This window comes from Pristis pectinata, chromosome 9, assembly GCF_009764475.1.
Source record: "Pristis pectinata isolate sPriPec2 chromosome 9, sPriPec2.1.pri, whole genome shotgun sequence".
Lineage (NCBI taxonomy): Eukaryota > Metazoa > Chordata > Chondrichthyes > Rhinopristiformes > Pristidae > Pristis > Pristis pectinata.
Genome location: NC_067413.1, coordinates 85,815,202 through 85,835,064, shown reverse-complemented (window position 1 = coordinate 85,835,064; position 19,863 = coordinate 85,815,202). Strand labels below are relative to the sequence as shown.

General features: G+C 35.3%; 1 protein-coding gene across 1 annotated transcript in view; it reads right to left on the bottom strand.

Annotated features, from left to right (window-relative positions):
• Positions 1-820: 820 nt before the first annotated feature.
• The window catches only part of zc2hc1a (zinc finger, C2HC-type containing 1A), a 39,529-nt gene continuing 20,486 nt past the window's right edge, over positions 821-19,863 (bottom strand). The window contains exons 6-9 of the mRNA XM_052023069.1: positions 18,304-18,400; positions 16,858-16,981; positions 9,540-9,641; positions 821-8,483 (exon numbers count right to left, since the gene is read on the bottom strand). Of these exons, the coding sequence (XP_051879029.1) occupies positions 8,294-8,483; positions 9,540-9,641; positions 16,858-16,981; positions 18,304-18,400 (513 nt within the window). The 3' untranslated portion in view covers positions 821-8,293. The remainder of the gene's footprint in view (positions 8,484-9,539; positions 9,642-16,857; positions 16,982-18,303; positions 18,401-19,863) is intronic.

Sequence of the window (19,863 nt, the reverse complement as noted above, 5' to 3'; positions counted from 1 at the left end):
GGGAGATGCATTACTCACTTTCAGACTTGGCAGGAGAGTCATACAGCATGGAATCAGGCTCTTCGGCCCAATTTGTCTATGCTGACCAAGTTGTCTACGTTGACCAAGTCGTCTACCTGAGCTAGTCCTATTTGCCTGTGTTTGGCACACACATATCCCTCTAAACCTTCCCTATCTATGTACCTGTCTACATTTCTTTTAAATGTTATAATTGTACCCACCTCTACAGCTTCCTCTTGTAGCTCGTTCCATATACCCACCACCCTCTGTGTGAAAAAGTTGCCTATCAGGTCCCTTGTAAATCTTTCCCCTCTCACCTTAAACCTATACCCTATAGTTTTAGACTCCCTGACCCTGGGAAAAAGACTGTGACCATTCACCTTATCTAAGCCCCTCATGATTTTATACATCTCTGCAAGGTCACCTCTCCGCCTCAGGGGAAAAACTGTCCCAGCCTATCCAGCCTCTCCTTATGACTCAAGCCCTCCAGTCTTGGTAACATCTTTTCTGCACCTTTCCAGCTTAATGACGAGAACAATGCAACAACGTGCACTCGTCAGAGTTAAGTTCCATTTGCCATTCTTTGGCCCGCTTCCCCAGTTGATCCAGATCCCGTTGTAATCTTAGGTAACCCTCTTCATCCACTAAACCATCAATTTTGGTGTCACCTGCAAACTAATCATGCCACCTACATTCTCATCCAAGAGCTTGCTGTTTTCCTTCATAAAATAATCAGTTACAAAGGATGCAAATCTCAATTAAAGCATGCAATTTATTGGTTGTTTAACATATAAAAAATGCACATGATACCAGAGTAAAATTTAAATGGACAGAAATATTTACAGAAATTAAAATGCATGTTGTACAATTAATTTGGGAATACTACATTTTTAAAATGCAATTCCAATGAAAAATATGTATAACTGGTCTAAAAAACAGAATTAATTCATGTAATGGTTATGGAACAAAGTTTAAGGTTTATAAATTAAACATAAAAATTCAGCAGAATTCTTGCAAGAATAGAACAATGAGCAGGACTACTATATAAAAAAATAAGGTCACAACATTGGTTGAAGAGTGAAAGTATATTTAAAGATAAAAACACATTTCCAACATTTTCCACTAACATAAGGCTTGCTGTTAAAACACTAATTACAATGCTTCTGTTTCCTGTCTTCTAATTCTTACTATAATTTTCACATTATACTAGGTTATGAAACTCCCATTTTAGATTAAATTATATTACAAAAGTTCTACTTTACAACAAAATGTATCACATTAGAATAAAACTGATCACATGAAACAGATACATACATTACCTCAAAAGTTTACTGCAAACAAGGTACTGGTGAATATACATGGGATAATTATTCAAAAGGTTAACCCTTTGATATTTGTTGTGACATTTGAGACCAAATGTAAATCATTACAAATCAATAAAGATGATGGGCACAAAATTCCCTAAACACGTTTGAAATAATCTCCATAATCCATTTATTTGCTTTTGAGTAAAGTGGCAAGTGCCAAAATACAGGCTGATAATGAGCAATAAATGTAATATGTGACACCTCAATTTAAGGCACCAGAGACACAAAAACACAGGAAAAAGCCTCCTCCTAAACCCAAATATTGTTGAGAGTTCTAATACATTTCTCTACATTATAAAATATATGTTGTGAAGTTGGGAGTGTGAGGTGGTGTGGAGCAGAGATATGGAACAAGCAAATAAAGCCCAACTCGAGGTACACACTGCCCTCATCCAGAAATGACTTGGGACAATTGTTATCTAAATAAATTTTCTTCAAAAACAATTCAGAAACTATCCATTTCCCTCCACAGATGCTGCCTGACCTCCTGAGGTCCTCCAGCAGTTTGTTTTATGCACCAGTAGGTGGCACACCAGTAAGAGGTCCAAGTTTAATTTTAAGACCGCTATAGGGCATGAACTTTAAATCTAAAAGTAATTTGTGCCTTTGTTTTCTGCCGATTGGACATGCATTTTCCATCAGTCACTAAACTTTGAACAAGTAATAGCTGCTGTTACGTTGGGTATCTGGTTTATTGGATCCAGTATTCCAGGAGTCCTTTTCTTCTTTAAAAGCATAGCTCCCTTTAATCACTGTACTTTTCTGTACCTACTCCCCTTCAATTCAGACACCATTTAAGCTTGGTTGCCTATAGATTTACACAATTCATATTTTTTTTAAGAAGTATTTTATGCTTTGGATCTATGGGCACCAATTCCTTCTGGCTGCACATAACTAACACTTCTTATTTGTTACATTCCTGTCCACTGTCCTTTAATGCCAGACCCGACTCCAGAGACTTTTTCTGACTGTAGTTCAGTTAATTTCTTTTATCTTCAACTAGGCTGACACCTTGGAACCGCTCCCAGCTCTGCTTGAGGCGCACTTCCAAAACAAAAACAATTCAACACCCTGCACTAAACAATGACACTCCAGTGACATTGACTTTAATGGCCTATAATTTTTCTTAAGCTTAAAAAATCTTAAATCAGTACCATTGATCTCAAAGAGTTGCTCAAATTCAGTAATAATGTATTCAGGCTCTTTAAAAGTACAGTTATAATTGTCTAGAAAAAATAATTATAAATAGCTGCAGTTGAGGCAGCATGGCATACTTGACTATCAGCATTGTGTGTTCACTCTCAAGGTTCAATGCAAAAATTGGTTTTATGATTTTTCTTCAAATCCTGCTCAGCATAAACGTCACCTCGATGCAACAGAGAATGTTCTTCTGGTGCTAAGGTAATTGGAGCTTAATCCTGCATCTAATTACATGATACCCAACTTGTATTACTAATTGTGTAGTCTCAAGTATCAGAAGTATCAAGTACATGTATACCATAAGAATAAAGATGTGCCTGATGGTTAAATAAAAAAAATTGCAGAACCACTAACTGCAGAAGAATTTTTCTTAAGTGGTCTCATCTGTTACACTTTGTCTATGTCTTTCATTACTTCTTTCCAAGTATCAATAATCTTAAAAGAATGTATAGGCTGTATTTCAATTGTGGGTTGTACAGAGAATTTAAAATTCTTTGCAATTAGATTAATTTTATCTTCTCCTGTGATTTTTTAAACCTACACTCTCAATTATTATGCTGACAATTGGAAACAATCACATAAAATAATTATCACCCTTCATAATTTACAAAAAAATCAGATCATCCACTACAGTAAAAGACAATATCCTTAATTTTTCTTATATATTTCTAATCTCACATCTCTATTACAACTGCAATCCAAGGTCTTGAACAATTTAAATAATGCCTCTTTCTTAAAAAAACTTTGTAGCTCCATAAACAGTAGTATCCCACTTAGTGTTAACCCACAGAGCAATGATCCATTATAGTGCAGAGAGCCCAATGTAAAATAAGCAGTGATATTGTTTGGCCGATATAGCACAGCATACAACCTCTTTTAAGTGTTTAATTAGCAGCTTAATTCTAAACATTATATGCAAGATACCAGTGCACAAACTAAGGGTCCCTGTGCCATTTCAAGCATATGCTATTATACTTAATAACCCTGTACACCTGCATAACAGGTCTCTTTGCTACTCTACTCATTTTAAAATATTATGCATTTCCCTTCTTCTTCAAACACATATTCACATCTTCTGTACAGAGCTGCATTTATCACATCATGCTGGTTTACTTAATCCTACCAAACTTTGCACAAAAGCAGAATGCCACAGATATGAGAAATCTGAGAACAAAGCAGAAAATGTTGGATATACTCAGCATGTTAGGTAGCATCTGTGGAGAGCGATGGTGTTAATGTTTCAAGCTGATGACCTTTCATGAAGTTTAATCATTGACCTAAAATGTTGTTTCTTTCTTCACAAATGTTGTTTGACCTTCTGAGTATTTCCAGTATATTTATTCCATCAACATTAATACAGGAAAGCAATTTATATATGCAAGCAGAAAATAATGAGTTACATTGCTGCATATAACACTAAGTTTTCCAGCTCAGGGAACTGATGTGCAAAGTGGAGGTTCAAAAAGCAAACCCGAGGAGTGTCTTAGTAAAAGATATCATGAAGAGACTGAGTTACACACTCAGTCATGTGCGAGTTGCAGCAATCAGGTACAACAACAATCAGCATAAAGCTGATGTTACACTGGGCATGTCAAGAAGATAATATAGCAGAGATTACACATAGGTAGCAAAGATGAAGGGCAAAATGAATTTGATAAAGATAATAATAGGCTTAACAAATTCATCCCATTGTCTCTACTGCCCCTATAACAGCTCATTCCATTGCTCATTACCATCTGAAAAAAGAAATTACATTTAATTACAATTATATGTGCCTTCCTTTGAACCTAGAGAACCAGGTTCATACGTTGTGGCAAACTCAAACATGTACTGGGGCCAAATTTATCAATTTCCTTAAACTTCTTCAACATGAAAAAAAGTAAGTTGTTTATCAAATCGAAATTTTAAGAGATGGTGTGTACATACAATGTAATAATACCAAAGAATAGTTCCATTAAAGTGAGTGCCAGGACTGGAGGACAGCTGATAAAGCTCCACATATAAAAATGGATTTGGAATAAAACCTAGGAGTTACAGTCCTTAGCTTAACATCAGTTAAAGATAATAGAAATTATACCAAAATAAAAGTAGAATATTTAGAAACAAAGTACATTAAAAAAAATCAGCATAGATTGCAGAAAAGCAAGAAGAATGAAAAATGTCATGTGCTTGGATCTTCAGAAGGTTTTTGATAAGGTTCTTCATGGTAAGCTTGTGACACAGGTTAAGGCATACTGATTTAAGAGACAAACAGCTGAATCATTGGTAAACTGGCTAAAACAGTGAGCAGAGGTAAAGCATGCCTGTTTAGAACAGAAAGGTTGTGAGTGGTATTCTACAGGGATCAGTGCTAGCAGCACAGTTATTCACAATTTTCATTAATGATTTGACCTTTGTAATCAGTAACCTTTGAGGAAGGTACCAAATAAGAAGTTATAGACAAGACTGAAGAAGAATGCAAAAGCATACAAGGCAACATTATGAAACGTGCAGACTAGACAGCTAGATGACTTTTAAACTGTAACCATTATAAGAGGCTGCTTGATAGGAAAAACAGAAACATCACCCACACCTTTAAAAGAGAAACTGAAAGGGATGGAGGATCAAAGGAATATGTGAACAGATCAATAAAGGCAGTGTCAGAGATTTGCAAGAAATTGAAAATGCTAATAGTTGAACTTACGGCTTATGCTGGTCAGACCACACTTATGTCTGGTCTCCAAGGAATTGTAAAGGTCACTTTAACATTATTAGGTGGTTAGACTGGGAGAAATGGAAAATGTTTTTAATTTTAGAGTCTTCCACAAGTGGAGCATAAATACTGCTGATTAATCTAATAGAAGATTCCTTTACTCAGAGAATGCAAAGAATTTGAAATTCCCTCTCAGCAAATGGTTGAGGCACTTTCAAAATGAAACTAAGTGAATACACGTGAGAATCAGGAACATACAGATATCCTGAAAAGCTGACGTGAGATAAATGGAATGGAAGATACTTGAATGGAGAATGAACATAACTGGGTATGAACATCAGTGTAGAAGGCTGAGAGGTATATAAAATCATGAGGGGCACAGTCTTTTTCCTAGGGTAGAGGAGTCTTAAACTTAAGGGCATAGGTTTAAGGTGAGATGGGAAAGAGTTAAAGCGATGTGAGGGGAAACATTTTCGCACAGAGGGTGGTGGTATATGGAACGAGCTGTCAGAGGAAGTGGTAGGGGTGGGTACAATTATAGTGCTTAAAAGACATTTAGATAGGAAAGACTTAAAGGGATATGGGCCAAATGTAGGCAAATGCTCAGGTAGGCAACTTGGTCAGTATGGACCATTTGGGCCAAAAGGCCTGTTTCCATGCTGTATAATTCTATAACATATTAGTTGGGTTAAATGGCCTTTTCTTATACTGGATATTGTATGTAATGCTTCTGAACACCCTTCTAGTCAGAGCAAACATCCCCATTGTGTCAGCTCGTTTCAGACCCTATGAAGTAGGCAGACTGGCAGCCCTATTTTTTTTTAAAAAAAGAAAGCACTATCTCCAGTTACTAAGTATCTAGACATTACATAGTGCCTTGTATAGATTCATGAACATCTCCAGGGACTTGTTCCAAAATCCCCAAATAGCTTCTAAATTCAGGCTTTTTCTCAGTACTGTGCTTCTTACAAGTGAACAAGCACAATGTGAGTTGGAGGCAAGTAGGACCAGCAATGATTACAGCTCTGTCTGTACATGATGTTTCATTTCCATTTTTAATAAATGACTGGTAACCTGATGCAAACAACTTATTTTTCCTCATGTAAACTCTGTCCCCTCTTGCATGATACCAGTGTACAAAAAGGACAATGCCTTCTTCTGCTCTTTTAATAAATAAAGTTAAATTAATTAGTATAAGGAATTTCATTAAAATAAATGAAGTTTTCTTATAGAATTGTTCTATTGAGTAACTTCAATGCTATTTAATGTATTTACTGACAGATTTGTGATGATGTAACGCATTATCAAGTTACTTTTACAATTACCTAACACCCTTTTATATTAAGGGCAATAAATTTTTTGCCATACCTTCGACAACCTTGAGATATGCTCACATCAAAAAATACATTTGAAATGGAGTCAGTGTTCTAATGTAAAGAAACATGGCATACAGTGACCAGATAATCAGTTTAAAAAAAATCATGACATTGATTGAGGGATAAACATTGGCTAGGACTCAAGGTGAACACTACTGACTTTCAAATGGTGGCATGGGATCTTTTAATTTCACCTGAGAGGGTTAACACGTCCTTGATTTCGTGTTTCATGTAAAAGTCAGCACCACTGAGTGCTGCACCCAGTGTTGCATTGAATGCCAGCCTCAGTTACATTCTCATGTCTTGGGAGCAATGTCTGCCCCACAACTTTCTGATTCATAAGCAATAGTGCATCAGATCAAAGCTGGAATCCTAAATAAATATTTGTAGAGTTTCTAAACAAAAATAAAAATGTTCCTTCTTTGTTACAGATGAACCTTCATGATACTGAGATAACAAAAGTAAAGATCTACATTGTCTTCCTTCTGTATTTAAGAGCTGCTGGACAATTTTTAGGACCTATTTTATTCAAAAAAAATCCACAGAGCTGAGTGCTTTAACATTTCAATATCACTGGGTTTACCTTTTGGCATTTAGAAACATAAAATCATTCACATGAAACATCGGTCAGTCACATGGATAAACTAAACTGCAATTTCCAACACTTCAGATAAGATTACAAGAGAAATGTGATTCAGCACAATATCCAAATACGTATGGTTTTACCAGTATAGAACCTGTACCTGCATAAAGTTTGTTTTTTTCTTTGAGACCATTAAGTCCTAATCCTGTGTTGTTACAATACCTTCAGATAGATATATTTAACTTTCACACCATAATACCATGCAGAGTTACATTTTCAGTGTCAGTAGTTAAATTATACTTTGCCAGATGACAAAAAGGCCAGTTATAGACATTTATAATGTTATAGCTCGATACTGGTGTTGTATTTGTATAATTTGCAGCAGCCATACAAATATTCAGCATAATTTGTGACAAAGTGACATGTGTAAACTAAATTGATCAAATGAACGTACGAGGTAAAGTGAATGCTTTGATCTTTAAATATTTGTCCTATTCATATTTTTTGCAGACAGAATTTACTTCATTAATTTGATGCATTCCATCTTTATAATTTGCTGAGCAATGTATTATTTACATTACCAAGTTTACTCTGTACTCAGTAAATGATAATTTGCTATTATATTTGGACAACTGATCACTGCTGAGCTGCAACATAATTACCGGGAATAAAATTTCCAATTAAACTGTTACATTTCATTGTACTCTATTAAATTACCAAAGGATGTTGAGTTTTACTTTTACCTGATAACTAGAGGAAATTTCTTTGTTATGCAGAGACTATTTTTACTAATGTACAATATTTCAGTCAATGTATTTCAGTCAACTGGAAAAAGAACACTCCAGTATAATGTGATTAGCAATTTTATACAAACAATGTAACAATTTCACAATTGCTTATATTGCACTGCATACAATTCAAAGATTGCGCTATTGTTTTAATTATTGTAATTTCTCTTTAATGATACATTTTGATTTTGGATAAATTTCAATAATATTGAACAGTGCAATGCTCATTTATGAACTCTGAAAATTGTATTAACATATTTTTCTTGGAAAATATTCAAATTATATGATCAAAGCATCACCCTTCTCATTCCACATTCACAACAGAACTTTGCACCTTCCACAGGATACTTGGTTCCACATTGATGACAAAATCTTGGCAGTTGTTGACCAGGTGAACTTCTGATGTTCCCTTTTATGTTCCCATCATTGGAGGTCAAGGAACTGTCCCTGGTGTCCAAAACATATTTCACATTGTTCCTGAAAAGGAAAAGTGTAATTTATTCTTAGTGAAATTACAGAATATCAAGCTTCACCACGTAACAATATTTCAAGAATAGGTCAGGACTTCAAATATTCATTTAAGTACATTTTCAAGAATCTAAATCAAGACATCTCCTTAATCATTCCCAATCACTCTACGCATAAACATATTCCAGTATTATGATCATTAAGGCAACATTTTATTTCTTTTGATTTTCAATAATAATTCCTTTTGCTTTAAGTGCTAATACCACTGTTCTTTTTAGCTTTAACTGATCACAAATTAACTTTTTCAATGAAAGTATGTCTCCCTTAAGCATCACACAAAATGCTGGAGGAACTCAGCAAGTCAGGCAGCATCTATGGAGGTAAATGAACAGTCAACGTTTTGGGCCAAGACCCTTCATCAAGACTGAATTGTCGACTGTTCATTTCCCTCCATAGATGCTGCCTAACCCGCTGAGTTCCTCCAGCATTTTGTGCATTGCTCCAGATTTCCAGCATTTGCAGTCTCTCTTACATCTCCCTTAAGCATTCTGTGAGGTGCAGGTTTCAAAAATGATTTATGTCAAAAATAAAAATACAAAATGTGGACGAGAGAAACAAGATCACGGGGAACCTTCAAGCCATGCAAGTATATTTATAGCACTGCTCCTTAATTGTTGCTGGGTAAGAATTCTAGATTTCCAAATCTAACATCAATGTTGAAAAGCATTGAGAGCATCAGTAGCACATGTGTGGAATTAGTTCAATAAAGTCCATCAGCACCTACTCAAGGGAACATGGATTATTCAACAAATGCTAGCCTTGTTGGGGTTGTCCACATCTCAAAAATCAAATGTTAGACAATTTTAACCATGAAAATTTGCAGCATTTCCTTGAACATTACAAATTATTTTCTTCCTTTATCCTTCTAATATATTGAAAATTCCCCAAACTTCAAAGTAAAAAGAATTGTCACTGTAGTTTACATTGGATATAAAACTACTTCTTCAAATAAAGCTTCACAGAACATTTTCCTTCGAAGTTACATGATATTAAGCAGTACATTACCTTACATAATTCTCAGCATTGAGGGTCTTTCTATTTACTGAGCCTGTTGCAGCAGCATTCCTAGTTCCACCGGGTGGTGTTAGTGTTCGAGACCTGATATTACTGGACAAAGTCATAAACATAAAATATCAATGTATACATCAAAAAAAAGTGAACATAACTCCAAAGTGCTGAGAAAATAAAACAGTTCAATAGATAGATCTAATACAAAACAATGAACAATCTTTTGAGTTTTGTGTTTTACCAAAGAATGATATCAACATCAAGCATTCTCATGACTTGCTATGAATAAACACGTTTACAGAGGCCCAGCAAGCCACCATTTTGGTTTGAATAAAATAAGGACACTCTGGATTGGTGAGCGATAAATAAAGGAGTCCGCGTTCATGTTATGACAACCAGTGTCCCATTTGTCTAGATGTTCTAACTTGTATATCTCAAAGAATCTCCAATTTTCCATCTGCAGGTTCCTTTTCTTGATCTTTCATCAAGTTTATAATGTTTGCATAAAATGCAATGAGCCTTTGTGGTAATAGATTTGTGATGAATCAGCCATGTGCCATAAATGCTTATTTATTACATAACTGAAATCTATGGAGAGCACTGGTTAAACAATCATTGAACTACTGATTTAGTTGATTAATTATGGGAATATTTTACTGGCCTTGAAGGAAGCCTAATGGTTTTCTGGATGTTAAAGCTCTCCCTTCATTCCAATTAAGTGCCTGGATAAATTTTGGTAACATGCCCACAGAGAGAGGGTGGCTAAGGATCTTGCTATAAAAATAATGAAAAATTGAGAGATCGGAAATTATTCTGCCTTCAAGAAGTTGAATCCATTATATTGTAATAATGCAAAAAAAAAGAATTAATTCAGTTAAAAAGGGCAGAAAGAAAGGAGGCAATGGAATGGCACTCATGTAGAATTAATGGAGATCCTAAAAGACAGATGTGTAATTAGTTGGGAAATAAAGAGATTAAAGAAGCATGGTAAAGAGTAGAGAATTAGGATTAAAGATGAGGCTGCCATGGCCAAAAACATTTTTATCAGAGAGACTACAGGAATGGCACAAGGCTGGGCTAAGAACAAGGAGCTGAATTTGGAGTGGTTCATGCTTACTTTGGGTGTCTGGAATGGAAAAGTATATCATTCGCCAGTATTAACATCCATTATCTGGAAGAGCACAAAAAGACAACAGAAGATTTCTGACAATAGTTTGGAGTGCGATTCAAAAATACAGTAATTGTTTTTGATCAATGGATCAAATTTGCATTTGCATTCACTGCAATTCAATAATATAAAATTTCAGATGCCAAATAGTTACATTTCATACCTTTTAAGATAGAAAATAGATTAATAGGAAAATTTGATTTTATTATGTATTAAAATATAATTTAGATATTAATTATGACACTTTAACAGGTACAATGTATTACAGGGAGTCAACTCTGTACAGCACAAAGGCAAAGTTCACAATTTTTTTCCCCATTATCCTACATTTCACAGCAATATTTAACTTAACTACCTGTTCATGTTTCATAACTATGGTATTGAGGTAGATTTTCCACAAGGTCATATTTTTTGCTTGAAATCAACCAAACTAGTGTAAAGACTGAGAAATCTCAAGGGCATCCAGCACAAATTGTCCTTCCTTATCTTTTTCACTAGTTTTAAAGATGCTGGAAACCATCCTTGCTAATAAATTTGGCCACAGCTCTTATTTAATGTTTTCATTAATTTCACCCACATGCAAATAAATGTTATCATAAACTTAAATAATAAATTTAGAATGTGTACCCAGATTTCCAATAGTATTGGAGAGTTCAAAAGCATTTGCGGTAATCAGGAGACTGCTGACCACATGATTATCAATGTTGTGGTTCTACTACAAACTTCTCATAAAGCACAAAATACAGAGAAATCATCCTTTTGCATTTTTTGATAATTTCCAGTTAGATAAAAGAAATCGTATTATTAAAAACCTTGTAATAGTGCATTATTTATGATTGACATAATGATACATTACATATAGTATCAATAGATGTGTACATTGATGCAAATTATTTTAGGGTTTGTTCAAAATTAATCTTCCTTTTCAGTACCTGCTCTGATCACTCATGAATATGTGCATTTAGTTGATCACTTAATCAGATAAAAATGATCAGCTGAGCCAATAAGGTTGAAGTGAGTAAGGGGAACAAGAGGCCAAGATAGAATAGAGGGATTAAAATAAATAGCATTCATTCTCCCAAATGTATTTATATGTCCCTTCAGGAAGGTAAATGTGTTGACTATGGGCAAGAACAGACTTGAAATTGGCTGTGATGTTACTTGCATTGAAATACTTGGCAATAAGTGAAGAATAGTCATTTGAGCAAGATTGTAAAAGGCACCCAACATGCATGGACAGAATTGCAGCAAGTATTTAAAGATACTTAGAGAAGGAGAAATATTAATTGGAAATACATTTCTTTTACCAATGTGCTCCTTTAAGGTACTTCTGATTTGAAAAAAAGAGGCATTTTTAAGATTTGCTTCAATTTTATTTAAATTAGGATTTGCCAGTTGCTTAGTGGATAAGTACACAGGCCCCAATGGCTAGGAGAATTCCAAAGTTGATGCCTAATCTATCCCAAGGTTTCTTACCTCACTGGGCAGTGGGAAATCTAGCATCAATGCCCAAACTAATTATTCACAATTCTGCCCTTGGATAGCCCCACACAACTTGATGAATTAACTTAAACAAAGGTACATTTAAAATGACTTCTGATGTCTGTGTGCAGAGAAGGTTGAAAGACATTATTGTTTTAGGTAACTATTTACCTCTCAGTTGGAAGTCTGAATAGGTTCCTGTGACACATTCTGAAAATAATTTAACTGCAATGCACTTCAGTTATTTCAAAGTACTTTACATAAGAAGTGGTGATAAAGCTCTAAATGAATAAAAATAAAGAAAACAAAACTGTACATGCTGAAAATTTGAGATAAAACCAGAAACTGCCAGGATGAAAAAAAACAGGTCAGGCAGCAACTTTGCAAAGAAAATCAGTGAACATTTATGCCTTGCAACTTTGTGTCAGAACCAGGAAAGAGAGGTACAAGTTGTTTTCAAAGGGAGAAAGGTGGGGAGAGATGTGTAGAACAAAGAAAATATCCAAGATGTCTGTTGGAAGGGCTTAATGACAGCAGTTCCCAGTACATTAAGCTTCTTGGTCTGTGTAATGTTTTATTAATGACAAGGTTGTGAGACCTGCCCAGCAGGCCAGACTTGTGTGCATAGGATAAGAAAAACAGAGTCAACATGATGTAAAACAGAAAATGATGGAAAAAAACTAAGTAGTTCAGGCAGCCACTGTTGAAAGAGAAACAGTTAATGTTTCAGGTGAGGGGCCCTTTATCAGACTTAAGAGAGAAGCAAATTAGTGTAGGTAGCAGTGAAGTTGGGACTAGGCAATGGGTGGAACACAGGGAATTTCTCTGGTAGAGGGAAGTCATGGGGCAGGTGGAATCAGACTAAGCTTCTATGGCTGTGTAATTTGTTGCTAACATGGTCCTGGCATACTGGGACATGCCCAGTTGGGCAGACTATACACAGTGGGGGAGAAAAAAAGGATGGCAGATAAAAATGGTTCTTTGTATGGACAGGAAGAAAGGGCATATTCTTTAAAGTTTGAGAATTTGATACTGAGCACGAAAGGCCAGAATGCGTAAGACAGAAGGCGAGGTGTTGTTTCTCGAACTTGTGTTGGATTGTGTTGTAAGAGTGTCTGACACTTTAATTTACCATCCCATTCCCTAAAGGATCTCTCTATATGCTGCCTCTTGCACTATTACAATGAGACCCAAAACAGTGACCGATTTTCTTCCCACAGATACTACCGAGTTTTTCCATTGTCTGCTTTTTAAAAAAAAATTAAATATACTCCTTCACATCTCATGTCCCAATGAAATGTAAATGGCCTGGAATTTTCTGGAAGTGCTGAACCACATGGGATCACCCCTCACTGATCCAATAAGCCTGCAGAAATCTTGAGTGAATCTTCATCTGGTAATAAGACAGCTCCAACCTGGTCAGTGAGATCCTTAACAGTACAGGGCCGTCACAAATAAGTAGCATGGTTTGAATAAACCAGGCCACAGATTTGTGGAGAACAAAACCTGCGACTCAACTAAGTCATGCCCCACCTTAGCTGGCTAGAAAACTTAACAAAATCATGCATTTTCATGAAAACCTGACGTACTGAAACCTTCTACTACAACCAATATTAAAAATGTAAAAATGAAATACATGTCAAAAACATTTTAAAAGGTGCTAAAAACAACATACATTTGAGGAAACTGAATTAAAATGTAAATTACTTGAAATTTGCCCATCTTCCTTGCAGCCATCCCCCCTCCCCCTCAACGCGCGCACACACGCACACACACACACACACACAGCAATAGGAAGAGATAGCTCTGGAGGTCAATAACTTCATACCTGTTGTCAGTCAACAAAGGCATCTTCAAATGACATATCCTAGCAATTACTCATATGATTACTCATATGTATTAGATTCCCATCAGTCCTTTACCAACAATGCCAAACAATCAGCCACCTACATAAATAGTTAATACTGCCTCTCAGAATTCTTTTAAAACTTTTCCCTTTCTTGAAAACCTTGAATGATTTGTCAGCATTAAACAATATTGCGATGGGTCTTTAAATTTGCTCTTCCTCACAAAGTTTCATTCAAATAAAGACTAGAGGAAACATGGCATTTATTATTTGTGGTGTGGCAGGTATAAATATTCTGAGCACTTTTTCCAAATGCTACAGATTCGGTGAACTGTACAAGAAATTGTTACTGAAAATGCATAAAAATGGCTTTTATATAAAAGTGAATTGCTTCATGTAGCAACAATGTGCATGATGATTAAACATCAGCTTTGAGATTCCCCAATAATGTCCAGCAAGTGGGAGGAATGGTCTTTAACCATAGAAAAATGCAGTTGGACATAAACACCTAAAGAGCATTGCAGAATAAATTCAAACATCAATTCTGCAAATTGTACTGAGGATATTAATTTGCTCTGACAATAAGAACATGAATAATAATAAAGCTGTCCAGTTTACACAATTGGTAAGCAAATTTAAGCTCTAATTCAGATTAGTTTGCAGGCAGACAAGGTGGAAAATACACGACTTCATATTAAATTCAATTGTATAAAATATGCTATGCAAAAAAACCATGCTGTACCCAAGAACTTAAATCAGATTACAAGAACCAAATAACATTAGTATCTAAAGGTATCTCTGAAAGTAGAAATCAAGCTGCCTAATGGTACACCATTCGCCGACAGAAACTACAGGTAGTTCTGCTGTGATGTGTTTCCATAACACGAATTGGATATAATGTGATTGATGAATTAGCAAACGCTATGTGTATTGCGCAGGCCAAGATGGTTATAATGCAATTTTGATAGGGAACTAAAGAACCACTTAAAGGTTACTTTGGAAATTGACAAGCAGAAAAAGCTGTCTTCCAAAAAAAAAGCAGTGTTGGGGAAACAAAAACATGCAACCTCCCCACAGAAATCAGACACCATTGTCTCTTAAGAACACAGGCTGCTAGTTTCACCATGGGAGGCTATAAGAAATTGATAAGCAATCACTTCTATTGATACTTGGGCAACAATACTCTATTAATCAAATGTTATATATAGCTTTTAGTAATGTTAGCTTGCAGTAGCAAAGTAAATTTTATAGCTTTTAAAAATGCCTTTATTTTTTGGAAGTCCTGCAGGAAAAATAACTTTGTTATTGCGAGTCTGAAACTCTCTAGCCCATAGCACCCTTTTTCCATTGACACAATTGTTCACCAACTGAATTGTTACCTTTTGGAACCATAGGGTTCAAGATGCTTGCCTTAAGTAGCTACAGCATTTGTTACCTCAATCCATCAATTATCCATCTAATCACCCAAGGAGTAACTGGAACCTCCTTCAATGTTGCCAGTATAGCCTGAGAGTTGAGAAGATGCCTCTACTGCAGCAAATGGTATGACCATTAAGTCACAATTTCATTCACATTACTTAGACCTTTTACAGAACCTGGGTCCTGAGAAATATATATATATATATAAAACATCTAAAAAGCACCAATTAACGAAGTACCAAAATGGCATTTGGCTAGTTAAGAAGAACTGCAATTTAAGATCACAAAAAAAAGTATTAAAGTGAAAATGATGAATTAATAGAATATGAATTTTTTTGTCTTAGGATGTGAAATTCTTTGCCACAACCATCATTGAAGCAGAATCTAGATATATTTGTAACAGGAAACTTATGGTTACTTCGAGAGACTTAAAATATAGAAACTGAGGGGACCCATAAAAAAAGACATAGCAAAATTCACAGCAAGTATAATATTCATTGTGATATTTGTGGTAGATGCAATTTAGATGAATACGATAACCTGGATTGGAAAAACATAACATTCATAACATTTACGACCTAAGAAATGTTGATTTTCTCTGAATTAAGAAACCACCATCTATAAATAATTAGTTGAGTTTAATTCTCTGCTTTTCCCCCCAGACATACTTAAATGGATGGATAGAGAAATATTTAAAAGAAATGTCTTCATTCCTCAAGAGTTCAGCAGCTGTTCTGCAACTTGCCTATCTCAATCCTGGTGGAAAATAATTATATGTTTCTTTCAAAACACAAAAAAATGAGCAAGTTCAGCACTGTGGGGGAAAAATACTCAAAACTCATAGACACATATATTCTGGAAAGTAAATTTGATAATTATATGATATCAATTACCTTAAGTCAGGAAACTAGGAAAAGATATTCAAAGCAAAGCATGAGTAAAATAAAAATTGTAATATGTCCTGTCCTGCTCATTGAGAGGAGAGTCTAAGATTTTCTAATGAAAATAGCAACACACTAAGGTCGGGTACTGATAGGATTAGATAGAGTTTAATAAGTTATTTTAGTGGATCTCTATTTCATTCGCTATACCAGTATACAAAATGGAAATGCCACAATTGCTTATGGGTCAAACAAAGTACCAATTTAGTACTGAATTATTGGCACTGCTTTACCAAGTGTCAAAGTTAAATAGAAACTGTGCCATTCTGAGAAATAGCTTTCACCTCATTAACACCAGACCAAAATCAAATCATATTCCAGGGGCAAAAAGGCAATACAATAGTCCACCCATTTGATTTAAATTTCTGGAATAATTAAATGCCCAGATCTGCTATCAATTTAAAGTAAATCAGCAAACTTAACTTAGAGGTTACTCTATATTTATTGGTTCATCCTCACCCAATGGGTTGACTTCCTGCTCCAGAAACATTACCAGCACCAGAGGGAATCCGTTTTACTGGTGACCCATCTCGAAGCTTATTTTCGTTGGTTGACGGCAAGTTACTTTTGGCAGTAGAAAACCCTGCCAACAAAACATTTGTTACAACTTTGATAAATTATTGCAGTTGCAAATGTCAAGTTATTTTGATAAAAGGCTTGCATTTTCCCTACATGTACACGATCTAAAATGAAGATGAGATTATCATTACTCATGTCAAGTATTTTAAGACATCCTTTGGAGTAACAATATAACTTTCAATCTTTGACATAAAACCAATATCTAGTTGAGTACGAAAGGACACAATCATTCCTAGAACTACAGTATTAATAGAAACTGGCCACACAAGTTAAATTGTTTTCCAAAACATGTATGATAAGGGGTGCCTGTATGATAAGGGGTGCCTGGATATTTGTAGAATGATGAAACAGCTAGATTGCGGCAAAATCATTTCTACGATTGATGTAACAAATATAATTTGCCATGTTAACCCAAGCACACAATTATATTTACTATAAATTCAAGTATTACCATTTACTGACTCAATGCAAGGCATTTACAGTTTCTATATTGAACCACCCCACACTTCAGTGCACAGGCAGGAATGTCCAAGGAAGAGTTGTTTGAAGATTACAGCTAACTGTGCACACTATTAAGGATGACAATTAAACCTTGCCAGGCAGATTAGACTGAACACTGCCTGTTGCTTGACCAAACTACCTGGACCAAACATGGAGAGACCCTCGACAATCAGAAGTTGGGCAGTGAAGCTTCAGGGATAATGAGGCTTTTGAATGCCCTTCCTCAGACACTATGACAATCTTTCACAGAAGGCAAAGCTAGGACAGGGTTTTATTTCTCGTCAAAGTTGGGAGACTTCTTTTTAAATGACTTTGATAAATGTTTAAATATTAAAAGTGATGTATGTAGTTAAAAAATTAAAACAAATAAAGTTGTATACAACACATTAAAACATATACAAATCAATACAAATATGAAAATAACATTAAAAAAAATGGATCCTCATTAGCCAGGCCCTGCACTAGCAACATAGTGCCAAGTGGGTCTCAAAATCAAAGTGGACAATTAAAACACAGAATTTAAGAAATAATTTATACATCAAACATAAGCGGTTTACACAGGCATAATTACAGAAATGTGCCCAAGTACTTGATTTCAATCTATTTAACACAGACACTTTGTTCATCCCATCTTAAAACACTCCTAAGGCACAAATTGGCAACAGCTAATGCTTTGAGATCACTTTGCCTCCCTCCACCCCATCAGGCCTCCATTTCCATCTTACCACCAAACAATTCCCCCCCCACTCCACTCCTTACACATCATTCACTGTGCAAAAAAGGAAAAACATCTGCTCAAATAAAACCAAATAAAGGTCCACATACCTGTTACAGTTTTTCCAAGAGAAGGTTGGGGAATCCGTGTCAATGCATTAGGTGTTGATACTGGAGAGTTAGTCTTCTTAAGCACTGGAGATTTGTACTGCATAGTGATAAAGACAAGTGAAAGAACGAGTTATTCACAAATCACAGTGCAACACAGAAAGATAACTCATTGGGCCTCATTCAATTTGCCCCCCTTTCTTGCTTTCCCCCCATAATGTAACAATTGTTTTCCTTTTGCAGTTTTTTGTCACAATTTATTTTTTGAAAACTACTGCTGAATCAGCTTCCATTAGGCAATGTATTCTAGATCACAATACATAAAATATTTGTTGTTATTTGTTAATTGCTTTGAACTTGGGAATGAGTTGCTGATCCTCCTGTCAAAGGAATCACTGTGTTGTCTCATCTGAAAGGTGGCAGTGCAGCACCGAAGCAACTGCCTGGATTTTGCAACACAGGCCTCTGGAGTAAGAACCAAACCCACCATCTTCTGAATCTATCAGAAGGCAGTGCTATCCACTAAGTCACAGCTTCAGTAAAAGGAACTTCCATTCAACAGTCTCTTAAAAAATCAAAGATATGTTCCAAACATAATTGATTGGTTAAAAAGCAAATAATTTCTTTTCTGTCAAGAGGGGTAGACAGTAGGAGGTGGAACCACCTTTACAGCCATTTTTGGGTTGTCTATATCACAGATTATGGTGAATGAAATCAATTGATGATTCTCTCAAACCACCACACTGTTCACATAGTTTGTCATTAAAAGGGTATTAAAATTGCATGATTTCAGTTACTAAATAGAACTTTTTATTACCATCTAAATTATGTACAATCTGTTTGTTAATTGAATTATTCACTTGCAAAACTGCAATACTAATACATCGACCATTTAGAATTAAAGGAGAAATTTCCTTGCCCAGAGGGTTGTAAAACTTTGGAATTTTCTCCCTAAAGAGGTATGGTTTTATATTCAAGACTGATATTGATAGATTTTTGGACACCATCGTAATCTGGATATGGGGAATGGGAAGGCAAGTGAAGTTGATTTACAGTATCAGCTACGAGCCAACTGAATCTGGATTAGGTTTAGAGGGCATGTGTTCCTATTCCTGTGATATTATATGCGTTGTCCACATCAATACACTATTTTATAATCAACATAAACATTATTTACCTTTAACAATTCCATACTAACTTTCAATTATTAGCTGTATTTTTTCCAATCAACAATTCATTTTATTCTGGATCATTTTCAAACCCACTGATGTTACATCATCTGGATTAACCTTCTTTAAAACATTTACAGTTTTCTAGTCTTCTCACATCATTCCTACATCCAGAGGATAGAAAGATAGTAATCGCAAAAGCTATAAAACCATCTTTTACTTCCTTTATAATCTCACTTACCTCAGCTATCCTTGTGCAGTTCTTTGGAACAGCTGAGAAATTCCCAAATTTGAATGCTGGCAGCAATTTCACATAGTTTTACTTTATTTGCTACAATCAATCTTCCACATCCCTTTCCAAATCTTCCACCATCTTCCTTTTCTTGACGTACCT